The sequence below is a fragment of the Tupaia chinensis genome, unplaced genomic scaffold (assembly GCF_000334495.1).
Source record: "Tupaia chinensis unplaced genomic scaffold, TupChi_1.0 Scaffold000542_1, whole genome shotgun sequence".
NCBI lineage: Eukaryota > Metazoa > Chordata > Mammalia > Scandentia > Tupaiidae > Tupaia > Tupaia belangeri.
In genome coordinates, this window is record NW_006160055.1 from 2,668,696 (window position 1) to 2,682,075 (window position 13,380).

Genomic DNA, 13,380 nt, shown 5'->3' on the forward strand with positions numbered 1-13,380 from the left:
CCAACCTAGAATATACCCAGAGACAATAAACCTACAGGTCACTTCCCATTTTGGCAGCACCCCAGGTAACACAAGATGGCTTACTGTATTAAGTATATTTATATAAAACCAAAGACAAAGAGAAGGCCTTTTCTATTCATTTTCATTTCTCGAGCTTTGTGAAAAGCTAGCAGCCTCCAGTAGCACAACAGTTGCTCTCTATGCCTGCATTCACCTTTCTTTATGTAGAGTGACTTTTTTCAGAGGGCTCAGAAGTATTACAACCCGAGCCATCAGTCAGCCAGCTTGAAGGCGTTATGTGGTACAGGTTATCTATTCACCCTGACACTCAGCCAATTATGAAAGGCAGGAGTCTGCAGAGTGGGCTCTATTTAAAACATATTTGCTCCACTAAGATAGCATCAGAAATAACAGCTTGCGGGGCCAGCAGGTGGCTTAGTGGTTATGTTGCTGGACTCCCTCCTAGCCAACTGTGGTTTGAGTCCTGCACCCAGTAGCTTCAAACTCACGCCGTGTGTGTGTGTGTGTGTGTGTGTGTGTATGCCCAAGATCCCGGGAGGAAAATGGAGAAGGGACTGCAACATGGCCATCCCCCTTGGGGGGTGATTTCTCACTTTTCCTCTCACTGTCTCTTTCTCTCTCTCAGGCAAGCACACACACTCTAAGGCAAAAACTTCTAAAAAAGAAAAAGGATAATAAAAAAGATATAGCAGCTTGATGCTTGATTTGCTGAACTGTGCTTTTTTGGGGAACTCCTACTACTGCCCTCTTGGCACTTTGTACATTACTTAGTTTGGAGAGAATACACAAATATGCCCAAGCTGAATATGCCCTCAAAAAGTCAAAGTAGATATAAAAACACACGCTACAGTGCTTTGTAGGAAAGGTTCCGAGGTGGAACCCTCCGCCACACTGTATGGCACTTTCTGATCATCTGTGTCTTTAACTGCCCGCCTCCATCCTAACACGGCCTAAGTATCTCTCCACTCAGGGGAGAGAGGATAGGGTTCCTATTTATGCCTTTAGCACTAAAGTTTCCAGTTTGCTCTGGTATACCAAGTAGAAAAGCTCTCAAAACAAATATTGTAAGATCATGACACACACCCCCCCTTACTATAAAACATCCAAATCTAATCCAAATTTTAGACATCCAAGTTTTCTGAGCAGTTCTATTGGGGTGAGAAGAAAGGCATGACTTTGGTACTGATATTCTTCCTGGTGTACTTTGCTAATAAGGGCTAAGAATTAAGATTCATTTATGTAAAATAAGGCCATATGAGCAATCTTCAAAAACATAAAACATTAAATATAAAAGATTGAAAGTGTCAAAATATAGTTGGTTCAGGAAAATTCTAAACTTGTGAATCCTAATCTAAAGTCATATTTTAAAAAAACAGATAGAATTGGATTATTTTAAATTTTATGTACTTGAAGAGTAAGGCTTGTATCATTTACTCACTTCCCCCCACACTGATACTATCATTTTGACTAAACAGAATGCTGCAAAGTGGAGCCAATGACAACAACAAAATCTACCAAAAAATACTACAACTGAGGCCCAGCCATGGTGGCATGATGGTCATGCAACACTCTGCAGTGCTAGCAGTCATAAAGATACTGGAGTTCAGTTCCCAGGCCGACCTTAAACAGCAGGTACTCCTGCACACAATCCTGGCTGGATGAGAGGCCAGGGGGCAGCGGGGACCACGGTAGGAGAACCTGTTGTGAGCACTGATCTCTATTGCTCCTGTCCACTTCTCTCTAATCTTCCTCCCTCCCCCCTCGCTTCTTTCTCTCTCTCTCAAGAAAGAAACTTAAAAAGTGCTACTACCACTGGGGTGTTCCATGTTCTAAATAGTACACAGAGGTCTCTATATTCTATATCATACGTTGGGTCAAAAAAGTCCTATTTTCAATGTTTTTCTATGCAAAAATGCTTCATGACTTTTCTGGCAAGCCAATAGATCATTCTCTATAATTCACCTAGAATAATTACTTGAAGAAAAGCAGTAGCATGAGATAGGCTTTTATGATTTATGTTGAGATGACTAGATGAAGCAGTAAATTCATGGGCTAACAATAAATGATGCAACCTCCCTCAGCCCCCTCTCCCCATTGAAAGAGCTCTGCTTACTCTGGTAACATTGCCTTCTGCCAGGCTGGAGACACTAAATGGGGTCTCCCCTTCCTCAGTCTTGCACTTTTTAGCAGTGGGTCCTTCTTCATGGCTAAAAAAAAAAAAAGTTTTTTGTTTTTTTTTCCTCTTAAAACAAGATAAATAATACACAAACAAAAATTGGCAATATGATAAATGTAAACTTATTTTCCAAGAATGAAAAATAAACGGGAACCAGCAGTTAGCGTAAAGGCTATGTCGCTGGACTCCCACGTAGTTGACCGCGGTTCGCGTCCCAGACCTGGTGGCTTAAAACTCACGCCGGGCGCGTGTGCGTGCGTGCCCAAGATCCCGAGAGGAGAATGGAGGAGAAGGGATTGCGGCGTGACCATCCCCCCTGGGGGGTGATTTCTCGCTTTCTGTCTCTAATGTCTCTCTCTGTCTGTCTGGCGAGTGCACACGCCCTATAGTGAAAATCTCTTAAAAAAAAAAAAAAAAACCCAGCAGCAATTAGTCCTTCTTTATCACAGCACACTTCCCCGTCCCAGTCTCAGGGCTCCTGACAGCCCAGCCTAGAGCAGCCCTGGTTTTGTTCCACAGCAGCACAGAAACCATAATTGGCAGTCACACCACAAAGTCTTCACGAAAGATGGAACCACAAGCACAGGTAATGGAAACTTAACATTTAAGTAACAAATCCATTTGCCCTTCAGATATTATTTGCATGCTTCTGTCTCAGAATTGATAGCTATTATCTTCCCAGATACAGAGAAGACCTTTGTGCCTAATAATCTGTCTCCTTCACTGTGGATGTGAGAGCTTTATAAGCTTCTACTTACAACTAGCAGAACTTGCTAGAAAATCCTTAATTAAATATGCAAGAGCTTTCTCTTAGAGAAGCCCTACACTGTGAACAAACACTTCCAAAAGAAAACTTTTCACATGTTCTTTTATAAACCTAATTCTGTTAGGGGCAAAGTGCTAACAGCATCTAGTAGCATCTGTGTGCTGCGGAAGAGATGACTCCAGGAAAGTGTATCGAACATCTTGCCTCGAGTAACATGTTGGCTTTAATAGCCTGCCTTAAAGTCAAAAGGAGGTTAAGTTAATTGCAAAGAAGAATGTCAAATTCAAGACTCTGCCCATAATCTCCTGGAAGCTGCTGAACATAAATACATGAAGATTTTTCTCTCAGAGAAATAATCAATCTGAGGGCAAAAGCAACTGTCACGAAGATCTAGTATTTCTTTTTAAATTTTTAATTCATGAATTAATTTAACTGACAAAATTTGTATACACTGATCACATACAACATGTTTTAAAATATGTATAGGCCATGGAATGGAGAAATCAATATATGCATTGCCTCACATGCCCGATCATTTTCTGTGGTGAGAACACTTAAAATTGACTCTTTTAGCAATTTTTAATACTAGTATTTCTAAACATATGCTCATTTCCTACCCTCTCCACCCCTGAAACCTCAACCTTCGGACAATGAGGATTGGGCAAAGAAAAATAAAGCACAAACTGACATACTCAGTGGTATTTTAATAATGAGTTCCTCTTTCTTACAAGTAAGTGAACAGACTAATGTAATCATTACACCTCCCCTTACATGAATGAGAAGTTTTGTTACTCTTCATCTTTTCCATTGACCACTAACCTTTTTCCCTTTGAGAAACAGAGAGATAGGCAGAACTCAAGAACGACAGGGACCAGGAAACACTAAAGGGGGTTAAGTCATCCAGAGCTCTTTCTTCATAGAATAAAAAATAAGTACACAGAGACTTGATGGTGAACATGAAAAAATGCACAAACTCAAGAATCAAATTCCATTAGGAGTTCATTTTTTTTTAAGGTTTCTGCCATAGGGCACATGTGCTTGCCAGAGAGACAGAGTGAGACAGTGAGAAAGAAAATGAAAATTCACCCCCAGGGTAGATGACCATGCCCTTTTCCTCCATATTTTTCCTGGGATTCTGGGCATACATGCACATGTACCCAGCATGATTTTCAAGCCACCAAGGCTGGGACTCGAACCATAGTTGGCCAGGTGGGAATCCAGCATCTTAACCACTACACCTCATAGAGTTAATTTTTTGATAAAGGTTGCAGACAGCTACTTTAGTTCACCTTTGCCAATTCTCCCCCAAAAGACAGACAACATGGTACTGCTGAAGACTTGGAGACAAAAGACCTGGATTCTAGTCTCAATTTTGCCACTGACCAGCTCTGAAATCTTACACGTTCTTGAAGGTGTACAGTGTGTATCTAGAGTCTAGTTAGTTATGGTCCCTGCTGAGCTTCAGTTTGCTCCTTAGGAAAATAGTATGATGAGAAGGACCATTAGTATATCAACTATTGTCTTCCAAAATATGAACTAGGGGCCAGCAGGTGGCATGGTAATTAAAATGCTGGATTTTCACATGGCAGACTGCAGTTGGAGGCCTGGACCTGGTGGCTTGCTTTCTTACATTCTTTCTCTCTCTCTGGTCAAATAAAAAAATAACAACAACAATAATAATTACAAATAAAATTAAACAATAAATAAAAAAAATTTTAGAGGTTTTCTTTTTGGCCTTAGGGCACGTGTGCTCTCCAGAGAGAGAGAGACAGAGACAGTGAGAGGGAAAGTGAGAAATCACCCCCGAAATCACCCCGGGGAGATAGCCACACCACAATCCTTTCCCCATTCTCCTCTTGGGATCCTGGACATGCCCGCACACACACTTGGTATGAGTTCCAAGCCACTGCATCTGGGACTTGAACCATGGATGGCCATGTGAGTTCTACAATGTAACCACAAGGAGATCTGCTGGCCCCAAATAAATAATTATTATTATTTTAAAAATATTTATCTATTTAACTCCATTTGTAATTATTATTTTTTATTTTGACCAGAAAGAGACAGAGAGAGAAAGGGAAAGTGAGAAAGCAAGCTGCCAGGTCTAGGACTCAAACAGTGGTCAGTCCTGTGGCAATCCTGTGCTTTTAACTACCACACCACCTGCCGGCCTGCAAATAAATGATTCTTTAAAAAAAATACTAACTAACTTATTTACTGGCCTTGAGAAGCATTTACATCTTCTTACAAAGCACTATGAAGAATTTTGTTGGAATACAAAGTTGAATCACACAAAGAATTTCTTAAACGTTTCAAAGTAAGATTTAAATAAGCCAGGGAAAAGAAACACGTGTACCAATTCTAGGTAGGGTGGGTAAAAGCAATCCCAGATGAAAGTAGAAAGTAGTGAAAATTTGACATGGTTAATATCCTCAAGATCAAATAATTTAATAGCATTATTAGGAATTTTGCATATATTAAACTCATAATGTCTGTAAGTGGGAAAGGAAAAAGACTCTCATTCCTAGATTACCTATATGGCACTAAGTTCTAGAACTTAGAAATGATCCACACAAAACATAGCAGATGTACAAATGTTAACAGCTGCTGCACTTAGGAGGTGGGGCCATGGGTAGTTTGTTTCCCCATTTCTCATTTTCTTTCACAAACAGTATGAATTTTATAATTCATTTGCTTGGCTAAACATTTTAATACTTACATGTCAGCTACTACGCTAGACTCTAAACTCTAGATATTCAAAAATTAATACACAATCAACATCTTAAAACATTCAGCTAAATAAACAAGATAAATCTATAAGCACACAACTAACAAAATATCGTGGCAGGCAGCATATTCTTTTCAGAAGATAACAATGAGTTATACTGAGCTGGTGCAAGCTGGGAAGTAGTAAGAGATGAGGCTAAAAAAATATATATAAATTATAGGCATAAAAAATAAGGAAAGAAAATGTTTTTTTCTAGGTGGCTAGATTATGGATAGATGCTTCTTAGCAGGATTTTCTCGATTGTGTAATAGACTTTGAATTTACGCCGAATGGGAAACCATTAAAACAAAGGTTTTTCACCAGTCCAAGAATGGAGTCAAGGAATCTATAAAACTAACTGAAATTATATTCAAAACTTGAAATATTGGTACAGTAGGGCATTTTTGTAGGGAGAGGGTTCAGTTTTTCTTTTCTAATATAAAATAGGTCTATCACAAACACTAAAAGATAAAGAATCACAGCATTAACATTTTTAAGTGAGGAAGTGATGTGATTAGATCTGTTTGTGTGAGACAGTGTATGAGTTTAAATTACTCAGGTAGCAAAACAGATTAGAAAGGGATAAGACTGGAGTGTGGGAAATCAGTTAAGAGGTTATCTCCATAAAGCAGGCTCAAATGAGAAGACGTACATGAAAGGAATGGTAGTGGATGATCCTAATAAGAGCCAACCTTTCTTTTTAGTGCTTACCATGTGCTAAGCCCATTTAAATGAGCTCACTCAGACTTTGCAAGACGCCTGTAAATGAGCTACTATCCACTGCTTTTTACAGATGAGTAAACCAAAATGCAAAAGGGTTTGACCCTTGTCCACAGTACACAGTAAGGGGTGTCAGAACTAATCTTGTATTCTTTTTTCCTTATTCTAAATTACATTTACTTCAGAGAGTATGTGCATTTGCCAGAGAAAAAGTAAGAGTGCGGAGGAGGGAGAGAGGGAGAAAAAAGAGAGAGAGAGCACCCTCCAATGTGGCATGGTCAAACTGCAATCCCTTTCCCCCCATTTCTCCATCTTGTCAAGATTGTGGGCACTAGGGTACATGAACATGGCATATTTTTTAAGCTGTTGTGACCAGGATTCAAGCCACGGTCACATGGGACCCAGTTTCTTTCACACAGCTTTTAACCACTGTACTATGGGGCAACCCTCCCCCCCTCTTTTTTTTTTTTTTTTTTTTTTTAAGTTTTCAAAGTATACTTCTTCCCTGGAGTGAGAGAAAACAAGCAGGACCCCTAACAGCGCCTTGATGCTGTGATCTACTCTCAGCCCTCAGCCAGCTCTGTATCACAGGAAAACACATGCCTGGCTCATTACAGAGGTCTCCAGACTTGAATGGGGGGACTGCCTTGCAGAGTGTCACACTTTACTGCTGGGCCAGTCTGTGACCTAGTCCTGCACTCTTAACCACCTTCCTCTCCAGCCTCCTGAAAGGCAGGTATCTGTTACTGCCATTCCACACAGAGCCACTGGCCAATTTCAACCACAATGAAAGGGAAATGCTTGGGTTTAGGTCCGAATCTGACTCCCAAATCAATGCTATTAGCTACTATACTAACCTGAAATGAAAGGGGTGGACTTGAGGTAAATTATATACAACTCTGCAAATCCATTAGATATGGAAAGCAAAAAGCAAGGGACAACTCCTAGACAATGAGATATCATTCAATGAAATGGAGAATAACAGCATGAGACAGGTCTGGACAGAGCATAGGAGAAAGAGGGCCAGTCCTGTAGCCTAGCGGCTAAGGGATGTGAAGCCCACACAGTCAACTACGTGATTTGAGTTCAGGACCTGGCAGCTTGAAAAATGTGGTGAGGTGTATGTTCCTGTGTGCCCAAAATCCCAATGAGATTTTTCCAGTAAGCCTGGCCTATGGAAGGAAAAATAATAATCTTATTAGTAATTTATAACAGGTAGTGAGTGATTAGAGAGAGCAAGCTAGGGGAATTACTTTATTTTGTCTCAGATGAAAGGTTTGGACCAGCAGATGGTGTAGCGGTTATGTTGCTGGACTCCCACATGGTCAAGTATAGTTCAAGTCCCAAACCTGGTGGCTTGAAACTCACGCCAGGTGCATGTGTATACGTGCCCAAGATCCTGGAAAGAGAAGGGATTGCAGTGTGGTCACCCGCCTAGGCGGCAGATTTCTCATTTTATCTTTCATTATCTCTGTCTCTCCCGTGAACACACACACCCTACGGCAAAAACCTCTAGAAAAATAAAATGTTAACATAAGGAGGAAAGGAGCTGATAGAGGAGCACCTGAAAATACAAAAAGGGGGAAGCAATTATTAGTGGAACTAAGGTACTAGATGCAGAAGGGACCTCAGGTAAAGGCACTAACTTTGGGCAGGATGAGGTACCCTATTCCACTGAAACAATACAGTAAAGGTAGCTGAGAAAAATAGATGCTTTTAGATAAGATGGACCAAAACAATCAAGGTGTTCCCACCTACTAGTCTCTATTTTCTCTATGAAATCATCACTACTATCACTGTTGCCAGGGACATGACCAGGTTTTTTTTTTTTTTTTTTAAATCCTTTACCCAGAAGCACTGTGCTCTTACTAGGTGCTAAGCACTATGCTGTATTCTAGAGAAAACCGTGAGCGGCACATCCTACTCAGTTAACCTCTATGACAACTCTCTGAGACAGATATTCCTGTTGTCCTCATTTACCCATAAAAACATGGAGGATTAGAGAGGGGAAGCACCCTGAACCTAAAGTCACACTACATACCTACGACCCACACCGGCTGACTAGGGACTCTCAAGTCTTAATCAACAGCTAGATGAGAGGCTCTGGTGGGAGGGAGAGGTAGAGATCTTGAAAAAGAAAACTTTGGGGCTTATTCTACGGCACCATGGTATTGGTTGCTCTAGAGAAACCCAATCCCATGGCATCTATGGTTCAAATTCCTGGCCTGATCAGCCAACATGCTAGGCTCACACACAGGTGCTCAAGGTGTGATTAGCTGGAGGACTGGAGGAGGGGGATCGTGGTACGACCAGACCTATGGCGGGTAATCTCTATCTCTACCTTGTTTACGTGTGCAGTGCTTTATCATAAATAAAGAAAAAAAATTTTTAAAAAAGAACAGAAAACTTTAGACTATCTGCACAGAAGCAAAAAGAAATCAACAGCACATATGTGTTAGCTGCACAAGGGCTAGACTTCAAATGTCCTCATTCTCATGCAAATTCGCTATGAAGAGATAACATTTTCTTTTAAAAGTGTATGTCAACATTAAGGGAAGCAATGCTTTTATATGATAAGAGTAATAACTAGTACATTTTAGACTACAACATCAAGTGGTCTCTTATCTTCTTGAGATGAAGAAACCACTTCCAACACCAGATATTCAATAAATCCAAGACACATAGCAGACCTTCAAAAATGTTCAATATTATAATTGATAATGATATTAGTACTGCTTTGGGTTTGGACTCCTGCCTTCTCTCCAGACAACTCAAAGTACTCTAGTATCTGTGACTTCATTGTTAGAGTATCTCCTGGATTGAGGCTATTTTTAGATGGAGATAATCTCATAAAGGTAAAATTATTTAACCAAAATTAGATTAAGAGTGACAAAGCTGGGCACCAGCAGTTAGCATAATGGCTATGTCGCTGGACTCCCATGTAGTCGACCGCGGTTCAAGTCCTGGACCCGGTGGCTTAAAACTCACGCTGGGTGCGTGTGCGTGCGTGCCCAAGATCCTGAGAGGAGAATGTAGGAGAAGGGATTGCGGCGTGGCCATCCCCCCTGGGGGGTGATTTCCTGCTTTCTGTCTCTTTGTCTCTCTCTGGCGAGCCCTATAGCTACAAAAACCCCTAAAAAAAAAAAAAAAAAAAAAAAAGAGTGACAAAGGTGGAATGAAAATTAGTAATTCCCAGCTCAGGACTTTGTCTTAGGTACTTGTGAGTTGTCACCTGCCCATTCCTCAGTCTCAGCCCCTCACCCCTCCATTGGAACTATATTCTCTGCATACGGGGATGCTGAATAGCCACAAAAACACAGCTGTTTGACTTTTTTCCCCCTGAGGGAAACTACCTCTAAAGCTGATTGGGGCCTTACCATAAAAACTGAGAGTTTTAAAAACCTTGCAGAGAGACTGAGTCATTCTTCTTAAATACAAGACGTGCTTAGTAAGTACTTGCTAAATGCATCATTTCTGTAGTTCTTAAAAACTAAGGTTTCTGAGCAGCAAGGGTAGAGAATAGGAGTGTGAGTAGGTGTGTGTGAATGAGATCATTCTTGGGCCCCATGCTACTCGGCTGTGTCGCAATTATGGGAGCAGAGAAGTCCAGCACAACAAGCTTCCGGACAGGACAGAACAGACCGCCGGTGGCAGGACTAGAGCTGAAGGTGTAATCACAGCAGAGATCAGGTCACAGAGCAGCAGCCTCCCTGGTCTCTGTGGTGTGTTTTTTTAAACAGCTAATTTACATTTTAATCAAATGGAGGAGGGGAACCGGCCCATTTCTTTCCCACAACACCAGAAGATAATCAAGCTCACAAACTGGAGCTTTAATACAGAGAGGGAGGAGGCCTGTGATTGCAGTGAGACTAGAGCAAGGTGTTATGAGGAGAAAAGCTGCAGACTTTTATTGTACTCTTTCAAAATATGAAGCCAGAGACCTATATGCAGTTGAGGAGAGCAGAAAGAAAGTGCATTTTTAGGGAAGTCTTCCTGTGTAGAAGGCATGCTAGACTACAATGTAAACCTCTCAAATATGTGCTAGAAAAGTACAATAGGATCTGTTAAATGTATGTTTTTCCCCCAATTCTAACAAATTTAAAGGTGTAAATCTCTAGAAAGCCATAGAAAACTCACAACATCCTATTCAATTTGGATAATTCACTACATTAACAATTCACAGAAATCTGTGAAGATTTCTGGAAACTACTCAATATGCCTCTGCTATACTTTGTCAGCTTTGGGGAGATCATCAAAAGGAAAGAGAAGTCATAGTACAGGGGCCAGCATGTGGTAGATTTCACTGGACTTGCACATGGCTGATCATGGTTTTAAATCTTAGACCTGGTGGCTTGAAAATCATGTCGGGCATGTGAGTGTGCATGCCCAAGATCCTGGGAGGAAAACGGAACAGAAGGGACTGCGGTATGGCCATCCTCCCGGGGTGGGGGGGAAGGGGGGTGATTTCACAATTTCCCTCTCACTGTCTCTCCTGTGAGGGCACATGCCCTAAGGCAAAAACCTCTTAAAAAAGTTGGAAAAAAAAAATCAGTCTAAAACTGTATCTGAAGGGGCCAGAAGATGGCATAGTGGTTAAAGTGCTGGATTCCCACATGGCTGACTGCAGTTCCAGTCCTGGACCTGGCGGCTTTAAAATCATGCCAGGTACATGTGCATGCATGCCCAGAGTTCCAGGAGAATGGAGGAGAAAGGATTGTGGAGTAGCCATTCCCCCTTGGGAGTGATTTCTCACTTTCCCCCTTCTCTCTGTCTCTGTCTCTCTGGTGAGTGCATGTGCCCTATGGCAAAAACCTTAAAAAAAATGCAGCCTGAACAATTGAATAAATTGTTTAGGTTTGAGGAAAAAAGTCATCAATAGCCAGTTTTCCTCAACCTGACAAAATTAATGTTATGTACCCAAAAGATTCCGGATAATCAGGAATAATTTCTTCAGGTTTATTTTTGTTTTGGATAGAAATTGAAACAGATTTTCAATAGAATCTGATAAGGGGGAAAGACTGAACAGCATCCTATAAGCTTGATTTAAGGATCAAACGAAAAGCACTTTGCAATCCTTAAGCAACAAATACCTCCCTAATGGCACAGCCAAGTACATCACTGACATACTAACAGAACAGCTAAGGAAGGGCTGAATTTTTCCCTCTCCTCACTTTTCCTTCCAAAATCTCACCAGTGTTCTGAACACCTAACCTTCCCAATGAAAAAATTTTTAAAATAAGTAAATAAGTAAACTCATTCCAATTCTCTCCTCTCATCCCCAGGCTTTACCCTTAAAAAATGGTAAAATTTAGTTTAGATACTCAAAAACTTTCTTTTAGTGTCTCTATGTATAATTAATCAAAAATTTGATGCTGATCAAAATGTCAACAACCCAGAGGTAGCTCTAAATCCCAGGTGAACAGCAGGGACAAGATGTGATTGTAACACACAGATATGAGAAGCCAGTCTTTCAATGTGAGGGTCAAATATCAAAAGGTTTCTTCCTTACACCTTAGAAATTCCACAGACCCCCTACACAACACGTCAATTCCAGAACTGCTCCAAGACTATCCCCACATTAAATGCAACTACACAGAGTACTTACTTGTCTTGGAAAATGTCCTGAGCAGTTACTTGATCCTTTGTCTTGACAGCTTCCGTCAGAGGGAAAAGGGTCTTTATCTTAGAGAGAGAATCCTGACATTTTGCTGTCACCTCAGCAGGGGGATCCAACATAGTTACAATATGCTGCGGAATTGGGGGCAGAGGCTCCTGGGGATGGAAAGCTCTGTACAGCAGACACTGTTGAAAAAGGTATAAAAATTTTAATATAGATAGAGAAATCATATGTGGCTTCTTTACATTTTCTGATCAGGGATCTTCCATCCTTTTGGGAAGGGCTATGTGATTTATACTACATATAAAAGACAGCAAAGAAGGTTGGCCCAGAGCCACTTTTGTTACCAAGACATTAATAAGGTTGAAAATCAATTGTAGGGCCAATCCAACAGTATAGTGATTAAGGAGCTAATCCCACATGGCTAACCATGGTTCAAATCCTGGCCTGGCGACTTGAAAAACACACAGGGCATGTGTGTGTGCATACCCTAAATCGCACCAGGATGAAGAAATGGAGCAGAAGGGATTGTGGCAAGTCCATGCCCATTAAGCTTTCTCCCTCTCTCTGATGAGTGCATGTACCCTCTAGCACTTACAAATAAATAAATATAAATAAATAAATAAATAAATAAATAAATAAATAAATAAATAAATAAAAATAACTGTAAAGACATATCCCAGTTTAGACCTCCTGGGAAGGAGCTTTATTTTATTTTTAAAAAGTCACTATTTTAACTATTTGGGAGAATACACAAAGTTCCCTATAACACGTAATTCCAAGAGTTTCTGACAATCTGGGATTATAACTTTTTCATTATTATCCCTTAATCATACTGTGGGTTTCTCTCTCACTTAATCCTAGACAATAAAGTACGGTGGTTAAAGAGGAGATCCCATGCTCAGTGAGTGCCAGAAACTCATGTGAAGAGGTGAGGACACTGAGCTGTCTCCCAGCTCCTGAGAGTGCTGAGCTCTTATTTTTCTCTACAAGTCTGCCTACCCTTCCCCAGCCCCATGATCATTCCAGCTCCAGCACCACCACTTCTTTCCCGGCCTGCCAGAATCACCTGCCAATACTCTCTCAGCATTTGCCTTCACTGTTCTACCGCAGATCAAGTCACCTGAGCACGAGCTCTTCACCCATCCAAGGAAGTCCTCCTACATGAGGTGGCCCTGATGCCTCCTTCATCTCATGGCCTGCCACTCTCCTCACTGACAACCCCGCTGCTGGGCTCCTCCTGGTTCCATCACATGCTAAAGATATTTGCGTCCCTGGTTCTGGGCTTACCGCTCCCTTTGTCCCTCTGTCTT

The 13,380-nt window shown here is 41.1% G+C and overlaps 1 protein-coding gene across 1 annotated transcript in view; it reads right to left on the bottom strand.

Moving 5' to 3' along the window:
- XRCC5 (X-ray repair cross complementing 5) overlaps positions 1-13,380 on the bottom strand; it is a gene marked incomplete in the record, with an annotated part of 114,905 nt that overhangs the window by 43,860 nt on the left and 57,665 nt on the right. The window contains 2 exon segments of the mRNA XM_027775315.1: positions 2,135-2,228; positions 12,056-12,252. Of these exon segments, the coding sequence (XP_027631116.1) occupies positions 2,135-2,228; positions 12,056-12,252 (291 nt within the window).